The following is a 23198-nucleotide window of genomic DNA, read 5'->3' as shown; positions in this document are numbered from 1 at the left end:
TTAATTACATCTAAATTACTACCGCGAATTGATTTCTTATAGAAATTACCAAGAATAATCCATATTTTATATCAAATTTCACAATCCTACGACTATAACTAATCTATAACTAAATTCTAATTATTTTAGATTTTCTAAACTTCCCTAATCTCCCTCTAATTTCCTATTAAATTTCCTTTTCTTTTTCTCCCTTTTTTTTTCTTTTTCTTTCCTTTCTTTTTCTTTTCTTTTTCTCTTCTCCTCTCTTTTCCTTCGTTCTTCCTCTCTCTTCTCTCTTTTCTTTTCTTCTTCCTCCTCCCGGCTCCTCCCTACCTCTCTCTCTCTCGGCTCCCTCTCTCCCTACCCGAGCGGCGACGGCGGTGGACGCGAAGGGGGAAAGGCGGCTCACCGGCAGTGGCGGCGACGATGACGACGGCGGCGGCGACGCGGACAACGGCGGCGCGGGCGGCGCGGTGGCTCAAAGCGGTGGCGCGGCGGCCTAATGCGGCGGCGCGGTGGCGTGGCGACGGCGGCGTGTGGAGGAGGGAAGAGGGAGAGGAGGAGGGAATGGAGTGGGGGAGAATGGAGAGGGAGGGGGGGTATTTGTAGAGAGGGGAGGAGGAGAGGGGGAGGGCGGCGGCTTATGGCGACGCGACGGGCGGCGCGTGGCGCGGCAGGCGGCAGGCGGGCGGCGCGCGCGGGACGCGAAACGGCGATGCGACGGGCGAGCGGCGCGGCAGGGTGCGGGGCGCGAGGCGACGACGCGACGGCCGAGCGACGCGTGGGCGCGGGGCGCAAGGCGGCGATGGCGATGGGCGGGTGGTGCGGCGCGGGACGGCGACGGCGAAAGGACGATGGCGCGGCGACGGGACGAGCGCGCGGCGCGGCGACGGGATGGGCGCGCGGCGGCAGGCGGGCGCGCGGCGCGGCGCGGGGCGCGAGGCGGCGGTACGGGGCTCGAGGCGGCGGCACGCGGCGCGAGGCCGACGGCGACGCGACGGCGATGATGGCGACGGCGGCGCGGCGGGCGAGCGGCGCGCGGGGGAGAGGCGCGCGGGCGGGCGGCGCGCGGCGAGCGGCGCGCGCGGCAGGGGAGGGGGCGGGGCTAGGGGGACCGTGTCGAGCACCTGGAGTGCAATGAATAGTGACTTTTCTATTTTATCCTAATTTTAGCCCATTTTCTATTTAAATATAGCCCTATAAATTCCAATTTTAGCATAATTGGAGTTTACTTCATATTTGTGTTATCCTAATTAAAAATTTACCCTAATTTAATATCACCCATATTTCATTTATATAATTTATTTGAATTTTTAATTAGGGTTAATTCTTATTTCATCGTACCAAAATTTGATTATTGCTAATATGGTCGCGACAATATTTTAGTTGTTTCCAATCTCACCTCGACCTTATTTTAAATCATATTCTAGTCATTTATTTTACTTATTTAATTTTGGGTTTTATTCCTAATCAATTGTTCTTTATTTGCGATTTATGAACTCCGAAATCCGAATCCAACAAAATAGTCGAACAAAATCGGCATGATGCAATTTATTTAAAAAGTTTTTTGAAAATCCATATTTTTAGTGTTTTGATTTCATCGGTCGAATTTTCAGGGTGTTACAGGATTAGATCGAAGCGGATTCAAAGGCGGAGATCGATTCAAGAACAGAGCAAGAATCGGCTGGAGTCCGGATCGGCTACGATCAGGATCGGCTGGGTTCGAGTCAGACTGGGTAAGCCGATGCAGCCAATTTCGACAATACGACTTGGTGTACAACATCGGGTTGAGTTGATATGCTTCAAAATGATTGCTGCACATGGATAGAGTCCTGAGAAGGCAATTGTATCTATTAATTAGGATGTTTTATGTAATTTCCTTAGAGATATATTTAGGGCAAAAGTCTGCCGTAAAGACTTATGCTATCTTAGAGTTTGTTAGAAATAAGAGTCGTGTCCGACATGGACATAGTTTGTAATTTTCGGGTATAAATAGACCCCGAACCCCATATAATCAATTAACACACACGTTCAATACAATTTCGGCGCATCGCCACCCTTTTGCTTTAGTTTTATTTCGACGAGTTCTTGCTTTCAGGTTGAGCTGCATCGGTTTCGATCTTCAACAGGAGGTAAAACTTGTTATGACGGCTTGCGTTCTCGGGATTAGTGCTTCCATCTTTATGATACTCTAATCTTGTTTATGTAATTCGTCGAGTTATCATATATCTTACATAACCTCTGGCCATATCGCTATCTAACCTACAATTGGCTAACATTTATTGGAAGAGGGCAGCCGATTAGGTTAGATTTTGACGTTGATTTAGATTATATAAGATATCTACCACTCTATGAAACTTCCAGCGGCTTGATTGTCTAGATATTGTTCTTCTTTTCATACTTAATGTTGCATCAGCTGAGTTTGGTCTATTAAGTCGTGCTTAGAATATCAATCTCTAGCCTGCCTTCTGGTTGCCGATTAGGGTAGTATCGGGGTTTCAGCCAATCTTATCTGATTTAACTATATTTGCTTTATATACTTCATTGACACGTTTGCCCTTTATGTCAAGATATTATTGCATCTAAATGTGTTTGGTATATTCTGCTTGTTTTAACATCTTAACATAGAGTCGTATCGGAGTATTAGCCGATACATGCTAGATCTATCTGATCGGCTACGCTGTGAACATATATAGTCCTGTTATTAATATATATTTCGATCTAAGTGATTTATACTGTCTCGGCATGACAACCGATCTATCCCAATCACTTGATTTAAGTATATATCGATATAAGAATTATATATTGTTAATATCTAAAGCCGATCGAATAGATTTAGTTCTTTATTATCTATTTACAACCGCCGATCGATTTACATATGACATCGGCTCAGAGATAAATGATATGACATCGGCACTTAGCCGATCGGCTATCATTTATAGATTTAACCGCGGTTTCTTTGTCTTTATTTCTTGTTGATTGCAGGATCAAATCAACTGGCACGCTAGCACACCCGAAGGCGAGTTTTGGACCTGCACTGGAGTTATCGTGTTTTACGTCAACAGGGTCCCATATCTTTTTTTATCTGTTTTGGCTGACTAGACTGCCACGTATGCGTCCACGTAGGACCAAAACCGGCCTAGATCGATTTAGAGGGGTAATTCATCCGGTTTGTAAAGTTTAGGATTAAAAATAACTGGTATTGAAGTTTAGGGTGGTAAATCGGACGACCACAATTGTTCAAGGGGTAATTCGTACTTTTTTCCTTTGTTTTATGGGATGAACTGATGGAGGAAGTAGATTTTAGGCAAAATTTGCTACAGGACACCAAAAGATTGCGGCCTTTGCTGTGAGACATCCGAAGATCGTGAATCTTTTCGTGGACACTGTAAAAAAGTGGTAATTAGCTGTTGGACACTACCCCTATTTTTTTTATTATTTCTAGTTAAAATAGAGAGAGAAAGAGTTGTGTAAGTACCAAAATGCCCCTGCTCTCTCTTCTTTTCTTTTCCCTTCTTCCTCGTGCTTGCTACTGAGCCGAGCAGAGGCGCGACGCGCGCGGCCAGCCCACGGTGGGGCGGTGGTGGCAGTGCATCACCCAGGTTCACCGTCGACGGCGACGCCGCACCTGAAGCTGCCGAGTAGGTAGGCCTGGAGACATGTTGATGGCGAGCACGATGTCGTTGCCATCATTCACCATCACGCCAATTTCCGGCAATCTACTACATCCTAAATTTTTCCCTACCCATAGAGGCACTGCACCCAATCAATTTTAACAATTAGACGAAGATGCCTTGCCAGTCCAAACTCCATTGGGCTGCCATCAAGCTCATCACGGGCACACGACCCCGACGTTGCTCTATCCTGCAATCATTGGAAATCGACTTCCCAAAGTTCCTAGACACCCCGTCGTACTACTGCTTGGTCGAATTGAAGCTGCGCTATATTTCCCCTTTGCAACCCGATGTCCCGCACCGACACCCTAGCTGTGCGGCTCTCTCATGGCGCCGCTGACGGGTGGCCAAGCTCCAGGCCTACCTCCTCCAACCAGCTGCCGCATGCTCTGCCCTAGCCAGCAGCTGCACATGCTCTCCATTGCCGCTGCTGTGCACACGCATGAGAGAGAAGGTAGCAGTAGGAAGAAGAACATGAACAAAGAAAGCTAGAGATGTGAGATTGACCAGTGGGCCCATGGGCAAACTTGTCTTTAATAAATGTTTCTCTCTCCATTTTCTCTATATATAATAAAATAATACCGCGGATGTCCAGCAGCTAATTACCATATTTTTTCAGTGTCATCTAACAAAAACGCATTCTTTCGATGTCCTCCAGCAAAGAGCACAATCTTTTGATTGATGTCCTGTAGCAAAATGTGCCTAGATTTTAAGTACTCTGACGAGCTACTATGATTTTTTTTTGCCGAATTTCTGAATCAACTTTGTATATTATCACCACGTCAGCGCGTGCCAAAATCACTTTAAAACTGGCAGACAATTATGGTCGAACAACATCCAATTCTTATATAATTTTATTATATTTTACAGACTTTTAGGAAAGCGTAGCATTATAAAATGAACTTTTGGTATAATCCTCAAATTCGTACGTAAATCTAATACTCCACATGTTTTATATTATAAGTCGTTTTAACTTTTTCTAATTAAACTGTATTAAATTTGATTAAATTTATAAAAAAAATAACTTTATTAAGTTTGATTAAATTTATAGACAAATTTAGAAACATCTCAATTTATATAATTTGATGATACATTTGTTTTGTATTTTTCTGTAAATTTGGTCCAACTTAAATAAGTTTAATTATAGAAGAATCAAAGCGACTTATAATATGTTGAAACAAAGAAAGTATTAAAAAATTGTGAATGTGTTGGGAACGATTTTTTAAAGAAGAAATTGTGAGCGTGTTGAAAACGATATTTTTTTTTGAAGAAGAGATTACGAGCGTGTTGAGAATGAGATTTAAAGGAAGAGACATCTCTCCAATCATTTTTGTAAGCGTGCTATTAAACACAGGACCGAACCACCCCCCCCCCCCCCCCCCCCCCCAACACACACACTGTTACTGTAAATATACATCCCATGAGCATGCGTAAATATGCAGTTGATGTTTCAAGTTCTAGGAATTCGATAGGAGGTGCATCAAAACGAGATATTTTTTTTTTACTGGATTGTATTTGAGAGCAATAAATGTGATATAATTCTGAGAACCGAAGGAAATAAAGAACAGAGGAAAGTCTGCTTAACGCCCCTGAACAGCTGATGTTTACTATAACAGCATTGGACCAAAAGTATCAGTAATCACTTGGGTCATTAATTAGTAAGGCAACTCCCCTACTGTACATCAAAAAAGAGAAAAACGAAGCCCGCAATGACTTAGGACCAGTAGTTGCATAAACTGGATAGATAGGCTACCATTCTCAGCAACACAAAAGCACCAGCAACATTCATCAGAATTCAGTAAAATCAGCAGATTTAAACAGAATGGCTTTTCGATCAAAAGATATCCTTTGCCTTGATGATATGAACTTCCATTGTGCCCTTATGATTCTTCAACAGTTCGAACAGGCAAATATCCCCCACTCCAAAATCGTTCTCATTCACAAACTTTTGCCATCCACCTACCATCCTTGTGCCACTCCCACCCCCACCAGCAAGCCTGATGCCCCACTTGCCCCCAAGTCGCGAAAGACTGATGAATCTCTCGCCTCCAAGGTATTCATCCACGTACCGTTTGGCGACACTCTAGTTGCATACATGAAAAGAAAATGGAGATGATGGAGTTATTGCAAATAAATTATAAGTAAAACAATCTGGCACTGCATCATAAATCTTAAGCAACCGCAGCAAGTGTATCGCATGTAAATTCAGTGGATAGTTTAAATAATCTTAAGCAACCGCAGAAGTAACAACATCGAGAATAATGTTTATCGGTAGTTTAAATAGTGCGTAATTGAGCAGTATAGACATCAGTAGTGTAAACACCAGTTTATATTAGTGCGTATTTGAAAGTATGCACATTTGAGAAAAGAAATATGACACTCAATAGAGTGGATAACACTCCAGACACGTTGCTCCTTTTAATGACAGCTACAAATATTGGGACTTCAGAATGAATATGTTGGATCTTGAAGTTCACCACCTTCTCCTGAACTGGATTTAGTTTGGTCCTACGCCCAATGATGGGATCAGGTATAACACCTACTCTGCAACCCTGATCTTCAGAGGGCAAAGAATATCCTGTGTGCAAAGAAAAGAAAACATCAACCAGTTATAGCTGTGAAATATGACATGACAACACCAGATGAGATTTATAAGGCAATGCATATAAGAACTGAGTTGTAACCGATGACTCGGAGGAGGAACTCATCATGGTCTTGTTGCACTCACTTAAGTTATCTCTTTGCACCTGTGTCCATCTATATGTTGGTGGTGACTGCATTTGCGTGGGCATAGCTTGAGTGCGAGAAAGGGCCATGTTTTCAATTGGCATCTGCATGGGATAATGAGGAGCATGAAAATGGTTCACGGTTTCAGTAGGCAATTGCATCGGCATGGGTTGAGGATGAGCACGAGAACTGTTCAGTGTTTCAGTAGCTGGTGACTGCATTGGCATGTCCTGAGAATGAGCACGAGAACTGTTCAGTGTTTCAGTAGCTGGTGTCTGCATTGGCATGGGCTGAGAATGAGCACGAGAACTGTTAAGCGTTTCAGTAGCATTTGTGCGCCCTTCTTGCACATTATGATCAAGATAATCATCCTGAGAATGAGCACGAGAACTGTTCAGTGTTTCAGTAGCATCTGTGCGCCCTTCTTGCACATTAGGATCCAGATAATCATCCACAGCAACAGAACATACTTTCTCGCGGCCAACTTGATCAAATATTATGACATCAAACTGAGAATTTCCTTTGAATCTGAACATCATGGAGTCACCCATACGTAAATCAAAGGTTTTGACGAATTGTGCCCATCCTGCTGCAAAGATAACCTTTTCTTGGGACTTGTCAACTCTAACAGTGTAACTGTTTCTGTTATGTGTTTCCAGTTGGATTTCTTCAGGGATGTCACCCTTTAAACGCTGCACAAATTCTTTCGGAATGGTCTGCAGAAACATATTTTTGAAGGTGTTAGTCTGAAATTATAATTTATGAACAAAGTTCAGAACATACTAGCTGCTCCACTATCTGCTCTCCTCTCTGCAATATGAAGACAACAGAAGGCCCAACCCAGAATGCTACAATCTAATTCATGGCTTGACCTCGATGCTACTAGTGAACTGCGTAGTTCTGATGTGATATGGGTGATGTACAGCAATGAATCAGAATTAGTCTCCCCCAACCTAAGTCCTCCTCTCATCCCTAGCAACCATCGCCGCTCGGCTATCCACCCGGTGGTGTTTACCCCCTAAGAACCCTAACCCATAACATATGGAACCAATTAATTCCATGAAGAAATTTCCAACCCATAGAGTCCTATTTTTCAACCGAAATAGAGTAGACATACAAGTCCATAATATATCTTTACTTATTTACATATCTGCAGTTATCATGATTTTTTGCACAAAATAAAGTGGACAAAAAGTACAATTTTACCCATCCGATCTTATACTTTTATGGACAATTATACCCTTTCACGTTTATACTACTGCTAACTAAGGTTGTAGTATAAAAAAGATCTGAACCCTTGAATACAACTAGGGGCCTGTTTAGATTGGTGTCATTTTAAACTATACCATTATTTGGTAAAATTGACAAATATATTACTATATTTAGTTTGTTACCAAATTATGGTAACGCATAGGAAACTTTGGCACAACATATTTATTCCATCCTACCAAAATTTGGCAATTTTGTCAACTTACCAAACATTTGGCAATGTTGATTTTGACAATAATTTGAACAAGCCCTAGACCCACGGTTTAGATTAATTTCTACTACCAGTAAAGAGTACCGTAACGAGATTCTTCTTTCATTGCTACAGCGACGTTAACATAATTTTGGTGCTAGTTTAAATGTATGTCAGTCATGCACATAATACGATCTTTGCCATTGATATATTCATATGAGTACTTTTCATGTTTATGTTCAAAATGGGGCCTCTCTTTTTAGTTCCACCCTATGCGACAAAAATCTCAGGGCAGGCCCTGATTTCTGTATGTGACTACAGAACAAACTGATGAAATTGAAAAGCCCAATTTCTTGCTCTTTTAGATATGATGACATCTGGTGCCAACCAACAAACCTAATGTGCTGTTATGTTATTGGCTTAAATCTGGTCATCAATATTTATTCTTTTTAAGAGGGTACAATCTAGTCATCGATTAATATGGAAATTTGCAAGGAAGATCAAGATTATAAGCTTGAAATAACCTACTACTACCAAACTGGGTCTGCAATCCTTTTCCAAAAAAAAAAAAAAAAAGGGTCTGCAAGTAGGAAAGTAACACAAAAGTTACATAAGGCAAGGGAAAAGAAAAGAAGGCATTGCATTTTCATAAATAATAGAGTATTTGGCTTACAATCTCATGTTGAAAATCACCCATCATAAGCAGCAAAAAGTGTTTCTGGCAATCATCCAAATTCCTGTAGTCCTGCTCATCGCGCCGTCTACATCTTTCGCACCACGTGCCCATCTTTCAACAAACCCCTACAGTGTCGGAAAAAATAACTACTTCTCAGTGGGGATATTTTTTTTTCTCATCCTTTCACTAGTTCAGGACCATGGCAATGCAACAAAAAGGCCTGTGAATCACCATATTTCCCGCTTGGAAGCTAAATTTAATCAGAGAAATTTCCACATCCGGGTTGGTGCTAATCAGAGAAAATACAAATGCGACGGTGCAAAAAGACAAATTTTCACAGTTTTGTCACGACTGAACCCAAAAGATGGTGAAAGGGCGTTGTAGTGTAGACGAGCGGGACCCAAATGAAAAATCTCAAGCAATGAAAAGCTACTTTTTTTTAGATAATGGATTAACCGGCCTCTGCACCCAAAGTGGATGTACACAGCCCGAAAAGCTCAGTTATTAGAAATCAAATAAACAGCCTGAGAAGGGAAAAAAAAAACAAGTATTGCATTTGACATTATAACCAACCTGAGAAGGGAACAAGAACGGAGTATTTAGTAAGGAAGAATGGAGAACCCACCTAGACGAACAGCTCGATCAAGCGAGGAGGACGATGGGGCGAGGAAGAAATTGGCGATGGAGAAAGAAAATATGTAGAGCAGCCAGAGAGGAACCTTACGAAGGAAGGAAAGGAGGAGAGAACTGTGGATGGATGAACGGTTAAAATAAAAAAATTACTACTCCTAAACAGCAGCGGCCACTGTCAAAAGAAAGAGAGAAGGGAGAAAAGGAGATGAGAAGCAGGCCGGACTGTAGTCAACCAGGTTTGCTCCTCACTAAATTTTTATAAGACGTGACATAGCAATGTGGCAGTGTGACACGCTACCCCGGTGGTCCAGCTAGGAACCTCCGTGCCATTTCCATGTCCAACCTTCCGTCTAATTTAAAATTATTTTATAATTAATACTTCTTTTATTATTAGATGATAAAATATGAATTGTACTTTATATGTATTTTATTATTTTAATTATTTCACAAATTTTTCATATAAGACGGACGGCTAAATATTAGACACAGAAAATTACAATTGTGTTTAAAATGAGACGGAAGGAGTACATCCTTTGGTTGTGTTCTTACCCTGGGTTTCCCAACTCATCTCTCTCGTTTTTCGCGCGCACGCTTTTTAAACTGCTAAACAATGTGTTTTTTGTAAAAAGTTTCTATACGATAGTTGCTTAAAAAACATATTATCTATTTTTTTAAAAAAATTAGCTAATACTTAATTAATTGCGCTCTAATGGACCGTTCCATTTTCCGTGCACACTGTTACGGTTGGGAACTCCATCCAGCGAACATAGATTGTGTCTTCTTAGAGCTTAAAATGTATTGTAAAGTACTCCCTCCGTCAAAAAAAGTCAACCTATTTTATTTTCGACCTTGGTTGGCATTTTTTAGACTGAAAGAGTAGTTGTCACAAAATTTATATTACTATTTGTCCCATCCATCAACTCCGATTCGATTTTTATTAATTACTCTTTATGTCTCAATAAAAAAAATCCATTTCTGAAGATAAAAGTATATATGGTCATATTCATTTCTAAGATTTGATTCTTTTGGAGAACCGAGGGTGTACACTCTAATCAACCTCCTACTCCCGTTCAAATAAGAGGTATCATAGTCATTCTTTTTCAATCTTAATTCATGCTAAACAATATAGAATAACAACTATTATGCTACGAAGGAAGTAGTACAGAAAATGTTTTGCCCGACAAAACCTATGGATTACTGAGCGCAAGTTTTATTAACATTATTACAGAAAAATGTATACCAGAAGTGAAGGATCCATCACTGAACAACAAGAATCGAAGGATCCGTTTTTCCCATAGGAGTGAAGGTGCAGAGACGACCGGCGTTCGACGGTTGCCGGCGGCGTGGGTGCGGCGTGCAAGCCGTCCTACTGCCGGCGGCAAGGGTGCGCCAGGGTTCAGGAGCTGGTGGCTGTACCTCGCATTGTAGTGCTTCTAGCAATTCTCTGTCTCTGGATGTGTTTAGTTCCATTCAAACTTCTAACTTTTCCGTCACATCAAATGTTTAGACACATACATTAAGCATTAAATGTAGAGAATAAAAACCAATTGCACAGTTTATATGTAAATTACGAGATGAATCTTTTGAGTCTAATTACACCATGATTTAACAATACGGTGCTACAGTAAGCATTTGCTAATGACAGATTAATTAGGTTTAATAGATTCATCTCGTAGTTTATAAGCGGAATCTATAATTTGTTTTGTTATTAGTCTACGTTTAATAACAAATTACAGATTCTGTCTGTAAACTACGACATGAATCTATTAAGCCTAATTAATCCATCTTTAGCAAATGTTTACTGTAGTACCACATTATTAAATCATAGTGCAATTAGGCTTTTATGTGATTAGTTTTTTCATTTATATTTAATACTCCATACATATGTCCAAATATTCTATGTGACATGGTGAAACATTTTGACAGGGATCTAAACAGGCCCCAAATGATGCTAAAGCACCTTGTTCTTTGGGGACGGAAAACCACATGTCTGCATTAGCTGCGGAGGCGTAGCACTTCCCTGGGAAAAAAAATGATAATATTATGTTTTTATCATGTGAAGTCCTCCCTCAGTCCAAAAAAAAAAGGCAAACCCTGAATTTCCGTGTCCAACTTTGTTGTTAGATGATAAAACATGATTAATATTTTATGCGTGACTTGTTTTTTTAATTTTTTTTTCATATTTTTTCCAAATAAGACGAACGGTCAAACATTAGACACGGAAACCAGGGTTTGTCTTTTTTTGGATGGAGGGAGCAGTAGATAGTAGATACTATTACTAGATATATGCTGATATATTAATATAAAGTGTAAATATATGTTATATTGCATATATAATTTAACATGCATATATTGTTTTAATCAGGAACAAAGACCCCACGGGGATTTATTCCCCGTGCAGGGGCAAGGATGGGAATAAAGTTACCACAGGGTAAGGATGGTGATGCATTTCCCGACGGTGAATGTTGTCATCTCTTTTGTGTGAGGGAGGAGATTAGGGCAAGTACTACATGGTAAATATGGTGCCCCTAAGAGTGCCACGTTGGATTAAGTGATGAGATGGAAAGAAGATAGATGATGAGCCACCCCTAAATCAAGAAGTAACCTCCACACAAATTTTAAGAAAGATGTGAGAGTATTAAAGATATTGGTACCAGAGGTGATACATTGTATAAGTTGTCTCTCAGTTCAGGAGTGAATAAAATAAATAAATTTAAAGATGGTGGTCACATCTATCGTAGCACTTGCCGTTAGGAGATGCGTTGCTAACCAATATTGTATTCGTAGGTGTAGTGAAAACCGAGGCAGGATGATCAAATGAGTCAGACAGCAACTGGAGAGATTCCTTTAGGTAACATTGTGTCGAGCATGCCAAGTTCTAAAGTATCTCAATGGCATCACTATCACATGAAATACAAAATTGTTCAGAACCAACTACTTGCCACAAAAGGAAGTTCATAATGCTTACGGTTCTTAATTAACTTAAATAAAAGAAACTTGTTCAGGAAATACGGGTAGCTTCGCGCAAGGATAGAATGTGTGGACAGGAAACATAACTCCATTAATCCCCATCAAGGAAGAACAAGTTCACTTGGCCTTGGTGCTTCGAGATAATTTCAAGTTCTGAAAAGCTTCCCTGCATATTCCAAGAACCACAAGTATTGAATGAGTCTCATTTTGGAACATGGAACTTCTAAGGCTAGTTTCTGTTGTACTATGATGTTATAACCTATTAAAAATTACTGCCATGAAAACATTTATTTTCAGGACAATCTAGACATCGTTTTAACAAAGTCAGTATGAATACTATAGAGATATTGGTACAGAAGTTTTGACCACATTCAATCCTAAAAACATTTTCTTTAAGCTGGACGTGGTGGTCTGTAGTTGCCAATGCTTGACAACCATGGTTTCTCTTACCGTTTAGAAGGGAATTATTGCACCCCCGCGTAGGGATGCAAGTGGGGCAGGTAAGCTGGTTTTTTCTTCTAAATTTTGTACTACCATATAAGAAATAAACTAGCAAGCAGGTTTTTATGCGGATAACAGGACTACCCACTTGCATCCCTAGCCCCCGCAGTAAGGCGGTTACCATGTGGTAACCACCTAAAACCGTGTGAATTTCGTCGGCGAATATTTGAATTCAAAAATTTGGAGGTTTGGACACGGTTTGATGCGGTAACCGTGATATTTACACGGTAACCGCAAGTTGTTTAGCTGAACAGAACAATGCTAAAATAATTGAAAAACCACTAAATGTATAAATTAGAAATAATTAGAAGAATATATACGATACTTGCTAACCTAACTTTTGAATGTAAAATGCATAAATTAGACATCACCTTTTTATATTATGGAGATATTCTCTCTTGTATTGGGCCTTAATGGGCCGGTTGCACAGTGCAACTTTAAGGCCCAATAACTTTCTTCTTTTTTCTATTTTCTAAACTATTATCGGCTTTGCACTCAATTTGATTTTATCTTACTCCTTTTTTAAAAAAATTCTTCACCATCCGCCACTAAAAAACAAGAATTACATCCATGATTTTTTTTTTGAAATTTTGAATTTGGTCAAAATTCTCCAAATCCTACCACCAGTAACCATTACCGTACCCCGCGGTAAGCCTAGTTACCAGCGGTAAGGGTAACCTTACGTGACAACACATGGTAATGAGAAACACTATGCCTTCAAAATACTCCCTTCGTCTCAAAATATAACAACTTCTAGCACTCAAGGTTTGTCCCAAAATACAACTTCTTTGCCAACATGCTCCTACCAACCAATCACAACCTTCCACCATTCAATTTTCTCAACTACTTGCAATTCTCAATCAATCATAATCTTCTCCCATTTAATTCTACCTACTTTTTTAATACCCATGTCTAACCCTAAAAATTTTTATATTCTGAGACAGATGTAGTAAAAATAATTCATAGAAATATAGTTGTGGAGATGGAAGGTACGTAAGTGTGATGTTATGGCATGAATGCATTGACTTTCATCGAAATGCACATTGGATTCGCAAAATCCTAACAAACCCAAAACACCATAATAAAAAGAAACACGTTCACAGCTCTTTTGCAGTTGAGTGTGAATCGACCTTGAACCCACAAAGATTTTGATATATGAACGACAACGACAAAAGATGAGCTAAGCCATGGAGTTCATTGTTCATAGAGACTAGCAACTGGCACATGGTAAACATTACTGCATTACTGACTACATTAGTTATGTATACAAAGGGAAAGATGGGATACCGTAACGCATTCTCAATCTGAACATCTGCTGGGTCCAATTTGAGTCCATCAAAAAGTGCATCGCACGCACTTCCATAGTCCTGATGACAAAAGAACATAATCAAAACAACAATTTGCAGCACAAAGCCAAAAAGGATAACTCCCAAGTTCTAACCTTCAGTGACATCAGAGATGCGCCCAGCCGGTAGCAGGCCTTTGACCAATCAGGCTGTTTTTTTCTGCATTCGTGAGCATCCAGCAAAGCCTTGCCTCCATGACCTCTGCGAAGCCAGCAAAGACTCCTATTTGAGAACAAGGTGGCATCATCAGGGTCAAGGTCCATTGCCTGCATCCAACAAGAAACAACATCATTAACAAGATTTTATTTTAAAAAAAATCACAATTTTCAGAACTACCAAAACAAGATATGAAAATATCTGCATATTCCTGTGCATAGATTCATACAAATATTTAAAAGAAACACTTGACCAGATATATTCTGGAGTGCAATTCTAGCGTCTAGGGTCACTGGCGACCCCTTTACAAATAAATTTGAATTTTCAGCATGTTGCAGTGTATTGTAAATTCCAGAAAAAGCTCATAATGATGTGCAAACCAGCAAAAAATCAATTCATTGTTTCCTAGATTTCAAGATACAAAAAGAGACAAGCAGCGCTGTTCATGGAGATGTCTACTATTTTCTCGTTTGTTAATGATGCAACATGTCTTTTTTTTACCTTGAAAACCAGGATGGAATTTGAATTTATTTTTTGCAGGTTTGTACATCTTTATAGGCAAAATTTGCTATAGGACACTCAAAAAATATGTTCTTGGCTGAGAGACACCGCAAAAACGTGATACGGCTGATGGACACTGCAAAAATTGTGTAATTAGCATAGGACACCGGAGACAATATTTTATAATTTATGGGTCAAAAGAGGTGAGAAATTTTTCGAAATGGCGAGATTGCCCCTGGCGCCATCTTCATCTCACGGCTCGCCCATCCACGACAGGTTCCCAAGAGCGCCTCCGCCGGCGGAGAGTCGTCGTCCTCATCATCGCGGCGCTGGCGCCTGCGCGACCTCATTGGCGTCGGCGGCTGGTCCCACAGCGACGGCAACGACAAGTTCGCCATCCTGCGACACCACCACGCCGCCGCTGCCGTGCCGCCATCATATCCAAACCGAAGACAACAATTGCTGCTGCGCAGCAGAAGCAGGCAAGCAGCAGAGCTCCTGCACGCGCTCCGCGCCGCCGCGGCCGCCGCCATCGCAGGCATCGCGCGCAGCCGCCTCCTGCCCACACTCCGCGCCACCGTGGCAGCCGCCGTCACAGGCCTCGCGCGTGGCCGCCTCCTGCACACGCTCCGCGCCGCCGCTGCCTCGCCGTTGACAACCTTGCGCGGCGGCTGCTCCCAGCTAATTTTGTGATTTCAGGTGAAGGAAGATAGCGCCAGGGGCAATCTCGTCATTTCGAAAAATTTTTCATCTCTTTTGACCCGGAAATTATAAAATATTGTCTCCGATGTCCTATAGCTAATTACACCATTTTTTAGTGTCCATCAGCCGTGTCACGTTTTTATGGTGTCTCTCAGCCAATTACACATTTTATGAGTGTCCTATAGCAAATTTTTGCCATCTTTATATGCACTATATTCATGAATTTTCTCAGAAAATTAAAATCACAGGAACATGTGTAATATTTGATTTTCCCTGAAGGGGGACGTGGGTGACCCTGGATTCAAAATACATTTTGCTATAGTTCGTTCCACAGCTAGCTTCTCTCTTATAAAATATGATATTTAAGATAATTTTCCTGTCTAACATAGTTTTTCTATGTTCTGACAAAGCACAGAACTCCAAATCAGCACTATTTTATGACACGAGATAAAAAGGTGGTAAAAAAAATCAGTACTGCCGTGCACTACATAATTTGGTGAATACACGTTTACGTTTCCATTATCACAAAATGGACACTATCCTCAATAAGGCAAATGTAAGAACTGCATCAACATATATTTTTTTTGCAGATGCAGGAATGCCCCACATAATTTAAAACAAAACAAAGCGATAACATAAAGAATGCAGCATGGCTATTATTTGGATCCTATCCAGTTGCTAGAGATAACTGGTGCCAACTGAAGCCCAGATGCACTCAGGGAATTCACTGTCCCTTGACCAAGAATCTTAGAAATCAGCCAATGCCATATCAAAATCTGCATGCATGAAAGGCTGTTTCTTTTGCAAAATGCTTCAAATTGATTCCATTGCATTCTAAAACATTCTGAAACCACATTTTCCAAATGTTTGAAGTCCCACGTGTTTATGTTCAAGAATAATACGAAATAAGCCATATCAGAACCCCTGTAAATCATATACTCCGATGATCCTTGCCAGGTTCAACTAGTGAACTAGTGAACAACACAAGTTAGGCCCTGTTTAAATCCCTCTCCATGAACGTTTGAACTTCTGCAAGAAGTATTAAATATAGGCTAAAAAAATAACTAAGTGCATAGATTGCGACTAATTTGCGAGACGAATCTTTTAAGCCTAATTGCTCCATGATTTGACAATGTGGTGCTACAGTAAACATTATTTGCTAATGATGGATTAATTAGGATTAATAAATTCATCTCGCAGTTTACATACGGATTATGTAATTTGTTTTGCTATTAGACTACGTTTAATACTTTAAATGTGTGTCCGTATATTCGATGTGACATGCCAAAACTTTACACCCCTGGATCTAAACACCCCCTTACTATAATTTACACAATTGAGAAAAAGGTTGGAAAAGGCAAACACACAGGAAAAATATGGTGTTAATACTTTACTGTAGAATCCTGCAGCATGAAGATAGTTCTTGCTCTGGAACGCCATACTCCCTAGTGACTTTAACTCTGTTATACTTCTACTCACAGGTGCTCCCTGAATCAGAGTATCATCAAGAATACTAAACAAATGAAGACTTGCAGCATGATGCATGGAAAGTATGACTGTATGAGATATTACTAAAGCAACTACCACCATGCTTTAGGGATTTGGAAAAAGACAGAATTGGTTGCCTGGGCATGATGTGTTTAAGCATTCATGATAATTTGCTATAGCATCCACGCCATGGTTCCTAAAGGTAGCGAGGAATGGTACCAGACCACCACGACACATACTCATCACATGCCATGGCATCAGGCATGTGATGAGTTAATACCATAGAAAGCATTGAAACTGAAAATGCAGAGAGAAAAACAGGCAGAAGTGATTAATAAAAGGAAAGGGGCAAAGGGAAAACAAATCAACCAGCCCACCTACTATCCTACATTACCATACAAGTTCAGCAAGCTAAACATCGTAACCCATCTGCTTCATCATGCTTTGTGTGTGCTAAATAGTCAGCTGCAACCATCGAGGCCTAGTCAGACAAGGGATGAGCCAACTGGGAACAAGCGAATGCAGTTGCAACAGAAAGCTTTACTAGGTCCCTAGTATTCATCCTATTGCAACAGCCCAACTCATCAATGACTATATGTTGTCAAGAGCATCATAATTATTTAATCTTCAAGGGTCCAGTCTCCCATGTCACCCGTTTCTGAAAACTCAAATTTTTGACATGCTGCAATGATTTAAAGAATTCAAACATTGTGACTGTAGAACATATAAGGTTGTACAAACCTAAGAAACTCCCTTTAAAATTCATCCTAGGTTTCAAGGTGAAGGTACAAAGGAAAAGTTGTAGACTTGTATTATGGCAGAATGAACAGTGGGTGCCCTCATGAAAACCAAAACCTTTTTTTACATCTTGGAAACTAGAATTTTTTTTTCAAAACAATTTTTGCATATTTCAACAAAATTGTGTGTACCAAACTCAAGTTTCTTTTTGGATCTAGAATTCGTATTCGTTACATATCCCTAGACAGAATAAATCACATGCATGAATTATGGTGACAGAATAATTATGTGATGAGACTAGGAAGAGGAAAGAAGCATTCAGAAATTAACCTGTTCTTTTCAGATTATACACCAGATTATTGAATGGGTTATTTGCTCCACGCTCATTTAGACCACTTGTTTAATTGTTTTAAACCATTTGTTAAGTATGTTCATCAAAGACATTAACCAAACAGGCAAACACCTCCCGAAAAGCTGAGCTACCCACATTTAGTTCATATTACAAGCATGTACTAGACAGTACGTGTGTGAGATCAAAAATGCACACATGCAGGGGCACAGAAGTCAACTCTTACATTGTCAGCAACGTGATGACTGGCAGTAAACCCTTCCAGTAAGCAATGCAAACACTGAGTTGAACTAGGACTTGAAGTATCAGTTAAAGCTGTTAACACATAATCTCCATTGATATCAGCACCAGCCTATCATAGAAAAAAATGATATACATCAGTACACAAGATTTCACCAGCAATATGTAATAATGCAATTTCGGATATAAACTAAAAATAACAGCTTTATTGCTAGTGCCTATTTTCTAAATGTCTACTGTGCTGTTTGGCTCAAGTAAACCATATTTGTCGAAGCAAAACTGATGGCCAAAAGTTCCCAAAAATGGAAGATAATAATTAACAAAGAATCATATAGCTTATAAGGTGTTATGACACAACTGTAGACAGACTGCACAAACCAAACTAAGGCTGCATTCGATCTCCTCTTTTGGAGAGATTTTTAGCAAACGCAAAACGAGAAAGCTCATAACTAAGCATCAATAATCATAAACTTGAAAAATGGATTTATTTGAATTTTTTAAACAACTTCTATATAGTCTTTTTTTTTTACAAAAACACACCATTTAACAGTTTAAAAAGCGTGCTAACGGAAAACAGGGAAGTTGAATTTTCGAGTTGAAGAAAAGAATTGGGCCTAATATAATGACAAGCAAGTGAAACTTTCCAAGCTTGTGTGGAAGAATGTTGAAACAAAGCAAACAAACCTCACCATAAGTATAGGATTCAACAAAGCTAAATGAGACCACTTTACCTTAACCAGGAGCTTCGCGCATTTTTCTGAGGCATGATTTATAGCAACAAAGAGAGGTGTCATACCAAGTACCATCTTGTTGTACTGTTGAGAAACATCAAACATATTAGTTCCTAATGATAACACTGGATAAAGGATGAAACATAATAAAATGGTTGATTTAAAGAAGCATATTGTTGTCTGAAGCTTTAAATTGAGAGGATGATAGAGCAGCTTGCATGGCAGTACAAAACTAAATAAGCACATTGTCAATATTTTTATGGACTGTATTGTGGCTTATTGACTTTCTGGTCAAGTGTTATAGACTTTACTCAATTCTAGATGGCACCACAGAACAATTAACAGTACAGAATAAGGTACCATAAATTATGGTAGAAGTACAAAAGAGCAATTGCATAATAAGTCCAAACAATAGAAACTTATTTGGTACAGAAGAAACGACAAAGCATGTCTTACAACAGATTTGAGAACAAAACCAAACACAATTGCCATTCCAAAGCTAACTTTAAGGTAGGATTAACATGCAGTTAAGCTTACATCCGCTTTGTGGTCCAACAATATCTTCATGGTACCATCCTGCCCTTCAGTAGCAGCAAGATGTAATGGTGTCCCACAGTCAGATAACGGGTCAACATAAGCTCCTTTTGCAAGCAATAGTTTTACCATTTTACAATCACCTGAATAATGAAAAATCCATCGAGTATTTCCAAGAGAATGGCATTCAGAAGTTGACCGTGCCTATGCGTCCACTGTGTACAGCAGAAACCAGAGGTGTCCTCCCTGTCAAGCAAACAGGTGAACACCTATCAAAACAGTATCTTCATCTCAAAAATATAGAGCCAGAAAGAGCTTTTCCAAGAGAATGGCATTCAGAAGTTGCTACTCTAGAGATATAATGCAGGTATGTGAAATTTAGGTGATGTGAGGAATAAAACAGTAAATTCCATAAGACAAAATTGGGCTAATTGGAATGGCATAAAACATTGATCGCATAAGACAAATTTGGACAGATCCTAATGGCAAGTGTAAACCTTCAATTAAATTGTATAGTCAGTGCAGAACTTATGCAGAATCAAGTACATATTCTTGGACAATGTGAATATGTGCAAATAAGTGAATTAAAAAACTAACATGGATATTATCTTGGTAATATTTTATAATTGGAATGGCCACGATCATGAATAAGCAGAGGATAACAAATGGGGTTAACTGGATCCATGCCATTATAAATTTACCAGTTTTAAACAGTGTCATTATAACTCTGTCTAATTGGATACGCCACCACGTACCCTTTGGATGCAGTGAAATTTTATTTTAGACTAAATTGCCCTTTATCTTCTACCTCCGTACTCTCCACTCTTCCTCCCATCCCTAAGCAGGGATAGCGGCAGACCCACCTCCTCCCCAAGCCCCGTTGCCGGAGCCAAACTCCCACACCTTGCGTCCACCCAACAAAACCAAAACTCGAAGCATATCGGCTTCATCAATCAATGATGAACCCAACAAAATTTTCTATCTCAAGAAACTTCTGCATGTCTTTTGTTTTTCCCCCGGTTTGGTTGATGGTCAAAAGCTTGGATTTCAGAGTGCAAACTTGCTCGCATCTGGGCAAACATTGGATATTTTGAATGATTTTAGCGCCTTGTCTTGATTTTGGTGTTTGTTTGCTTGGGCATCTTTGGAGCTAAAGGTTTAATTTTGGGAGGATATTTAGCGGTTCGCAGACATTTGGTGGGAGCGGAGGACATGAAGTTCTTCAGCACCGCTACGTGCCCGCAAAGCCAACCTACTCGCCCAGATCCTCGAGCCCGACGGATGAGTTTGTCAATGAGCGGCGGATCTGGGAGAGAGATAGAGATAAGGGTAGTTTGGTCCAAAAAGGAATTTCAGTGCAAACAAATGGTAAGCAGTTGCATATTTCTAATTTCAATATATTTGCAATGGAATCTTCCAATTAGATGAACTGTAATGGCATTTTTCAAAAGGGGCAAATTTATAATGGCATGAATCCAATTAACCCCAACAAATGGGTATGGATGCTGAACCATGCTTTCTTTATTATAAATTCACGAGGTAAATCAAAATGACATCCAGAAGCTTTTTATGGCATGCACAATTCTAGAAGGAATAAAACTATTGATTCAAAAAATATTAATTGAGATGTATATATTAAAACAAAAAATTTGATAATTTGACACTTTTTTCGTTGCCCAATTACTTTAACTGACATTTGTGATGATGACATGTGGGGCCATCTGAGTGAATGAAAGTGGGCCAGGATATCAAATAATCGAAACCCATTTAAAAGAGTGTTAAATTATCATATCTCTTAGTCTATGCATGAAAACCAGGACACCCCACAAGCCCCCAATGCAAAGTGAAAGTTGCATATTGTGACAACCGAAACCACCCTACACCGCTCACAGGGAACAATCAGAATTGTGCAAACTAGGGTTTGTATCCAGAGAAGCAGACTTTCTTTGTCGAGGTCAACCAGGTACCTGACCACATTCATGCTCCCGTTGATGGCAGCGAGGTGCAGCACGCCGGCACCTTCCATGCCTTGCACGCCTGCCTGCCTCGCCTCTCCCACGGTCTCCCGGAGGCATCCCCTCCCCGTATCCAGCATGTTCGCCAGGTCTGGATCGAACGAAATCGAACAACACCACCACGGCACCCACAAAGAAAACAAAAAAAATGGAAGGGAAAAAAAAGATCAGCACCGGGAGAGGAGTCGAAATGACGAAATCCAAGCCGGTAGGTAGAATCCACCCCTGCATACTCTTGAAGCCGCGCAGGTTGTCGTTGTACGCCGCCTCGAGGAGCATGTGATGCGCGCCGGCGGCGGCTCCTGCGGCGGGAAGGGGTAGAGGAGTTAGCGGCGGGTTCGTTGCGTTGCGGCCTGAGGGGCTAGTAGGATTCGCTAGCGGAGGGGGGCTCTTACCTGGGCTCAAACCGGAAACATGACGCGGCGACGCCATGGGTGGGGGTGATGGGCGAGGTGCTCCGGTGGAGAAAAGCAGAGATCGCTAGGGTTTGGGAGTTGGCAGTGGGAGAGAAATATAGGGGGGAAGTAGGAGCGGTTGCGTGGTTTTGAAAGGGAGGGGAGGAGGAGAAAGGGGAAGAATTGGCGGAAGGAAGGAGGAAGCGTATGCGGGAAGCTCGTTGGATACTGCGCCACTGCGCCGTGAAAAGAGCGCTGGTTGCCCAGCAACAACACTAGAGACTGACATGTGGGGCAAGTTTGCACTAGGGCCCATGTGTCTTTCATTACTATTGCAAGTACACGTATCACAAAATGGAGTATACCTTTTTTTTTTTACTAAACCAGCACGGGAACTGCCAATTATCTAGACTAATATAAAAGGTACGGGTTGTTTAGTGCAATTAACACCGTAATTGTAATTAGCGTCGGATTAACGCTCCCACGCCTTTTCCCCATCGCAAAATCCCTGCCCACGTCATCAAATCCCGCGCCGCCCCTTGCCTCTCCCTCCAAACCGTCACTGGGCGGCACCCAGGATCGCGTGCCCCACCCTCCCGACGCCCCTACCCGCCGCCCCCGCCGCCGCCGCCAGCGGCGCCTCCCGCTCGGCCCCGACCGGCGAGTCGCGTAGGAGGGAAGCGCCACACTTACACAACGAGAGGAAGCGCTGCTCCGGGGGCACGAGAGGAAGCGACCACGTGCCCCACCCTCCCGACGCCCCTCCCCGCCGCCGCCCGCCACCGCCGCCAGCGGCGCCTCCCGCTCGGCCTCGACCGGCGAATCGCGTAGGAGGGAAGCGCCACACTTACGCAACGAGAGGAAGCGCTGCTCCGGGGGCGGCGTCCGGCGCGGCTTGACTCAGACGCGACGGCGACGGCACGGTCTCTCCTCCGGTGGCCACCTTCTCCTCGGTGAGTTCATCCCCTACCCCTCTTCCCTCCTCTTCTAGGGTTAGGGTTTCTCGCACACGTGCTGCTGCTGCGGCAGTGACGGCGCACGACGATGGTAGGCGTGGCGGGGGACGCCGGAGAGTCACACCCTCTCGCCATGGCCGTTGAAGCTCCGTTGCTGCGGCAAGGAGAAGCAGCTTCAAGAGTTCTTTCTTCCACTGTTTCTTGATTAAGCTCGTCAATGGAAGCAGGCAGGGCCAGTGTTAGTGTAGGCATGTAGCTCACTGAATTGTATAGAGTAAATTTTTGTTCAGATGTTCAACAAAGAGACAAAAGGCACATGCATTGTACACCAGAAATAATCTAGGCAAAGGTGATGATTTAATGGCACAGTGTTCTAACTTCTAAGATATTATTTTCAGACAAGTTGGGTTTGTTCTGACATATAATGG

The 23198-nt window shown here is 41.4% G+C and overlaps 2 protein-coding genes across 3 annotated transcripts; both read right to left on the bottom strand.

Annotated features, from left to right (window-relative positions):
- Window positions 1-5612: 5612 nt before the first annotated feature.
- On the bottom strand, window positions 5613-8632 carry LOC127783173 (putative B3 domain-containing protein Os08g0325100). Its single transcript, XM_052310413.1, is given in 5 exon segments — window positions 5613-5649; window positions 5651-5736; window positions 6032-6231; window positions 6382-7096; window positions 8513-8632. Coding segments are annotated over 5 exon segments (1152 nt in total). The 5' UTR covers window positions 8627-8632.
- A 3203-nt stretch (window positions 8633-11835) lies between these two features.
- LOC127782682 (uncharacterized) lies at window positions 11836-22009 on the bottom strand. 2 transcript variants are annotated; one of them, XM_052309949.1, is made up of 11 exons: window positions 21815-22009; window positions 21653-21721; window positions 21372-21510; window positions 19548-19650; window positions 19408-19446; window positions 18871-18954; window positions 18126-18251; window positions 16714-16812; window positions 14061-14231; window positions 13907-13986; window positions 11836-12284 (listed from the first exon to the last, which is right to left on the bottom strand). In XM_052309949.1, exons 1-11 carry the CDS (start codon window positions 21849-21851, stop codon window positions 12236-12238), a joined length of 996 nt encoding a protein of 331 aa, XP_052165909.1. In that variant the 5' UTR covers window positions 21852-22009; the 3' UTR covers window positions 11836-12235. The 2 variants fall into 2 exon arrangements, with proteins under 2 accessions (XP_052165909.1, XP_052165910.1); XM_052309950.1 differs by lacking the exon at window positions 16714-16812.
- Between the last annotated feature and the right edge of the window lie 1189 nt (window positions 22010-23198).

Source organism: Oryza glaberrima, chromosome 8, assembly GCF_000147395.1.
Source record: "Oryza glaberrima chromosome 8, OglaRS2, whole genome shotgun sequence".
NCBI classification, from domain to species: Eukaryota; Viridiplantae; Streptophyta; class Magnoliopsida; order Poales; family Poaceae; genus Oryza; species Oryza glaberrima.
The sequence above is the reverse complement of the archived record's forward strand: the minus strand, read 5'-3'. Positions and strand labels throughout refer to the sequence as shown.

Bases quoted from the DNA above. Each gene is read 5' to 3' on its own strand.
- LOC127782682 (XM_052309949.1), bottom strand. From the start codon at position 21,851: ATGGCGTCGCCGCGTCATGTTTCCGGTTTGAGCCCAG. The intron at 19,447-19,547 runs GTGATTGTAAAA...ACTGAAGGGCAG, and splicing joins ATGGATTTTTCATTATTCAG to GATGGTACCATGAAGATATT. The intron at 18,955-19,407 runs GTAAGCTTAACT...GTTTCTCAACAG, and splicing joins TGTTGGACCACAAAGCGGAT to TACAACAAGATGGTACTTGG.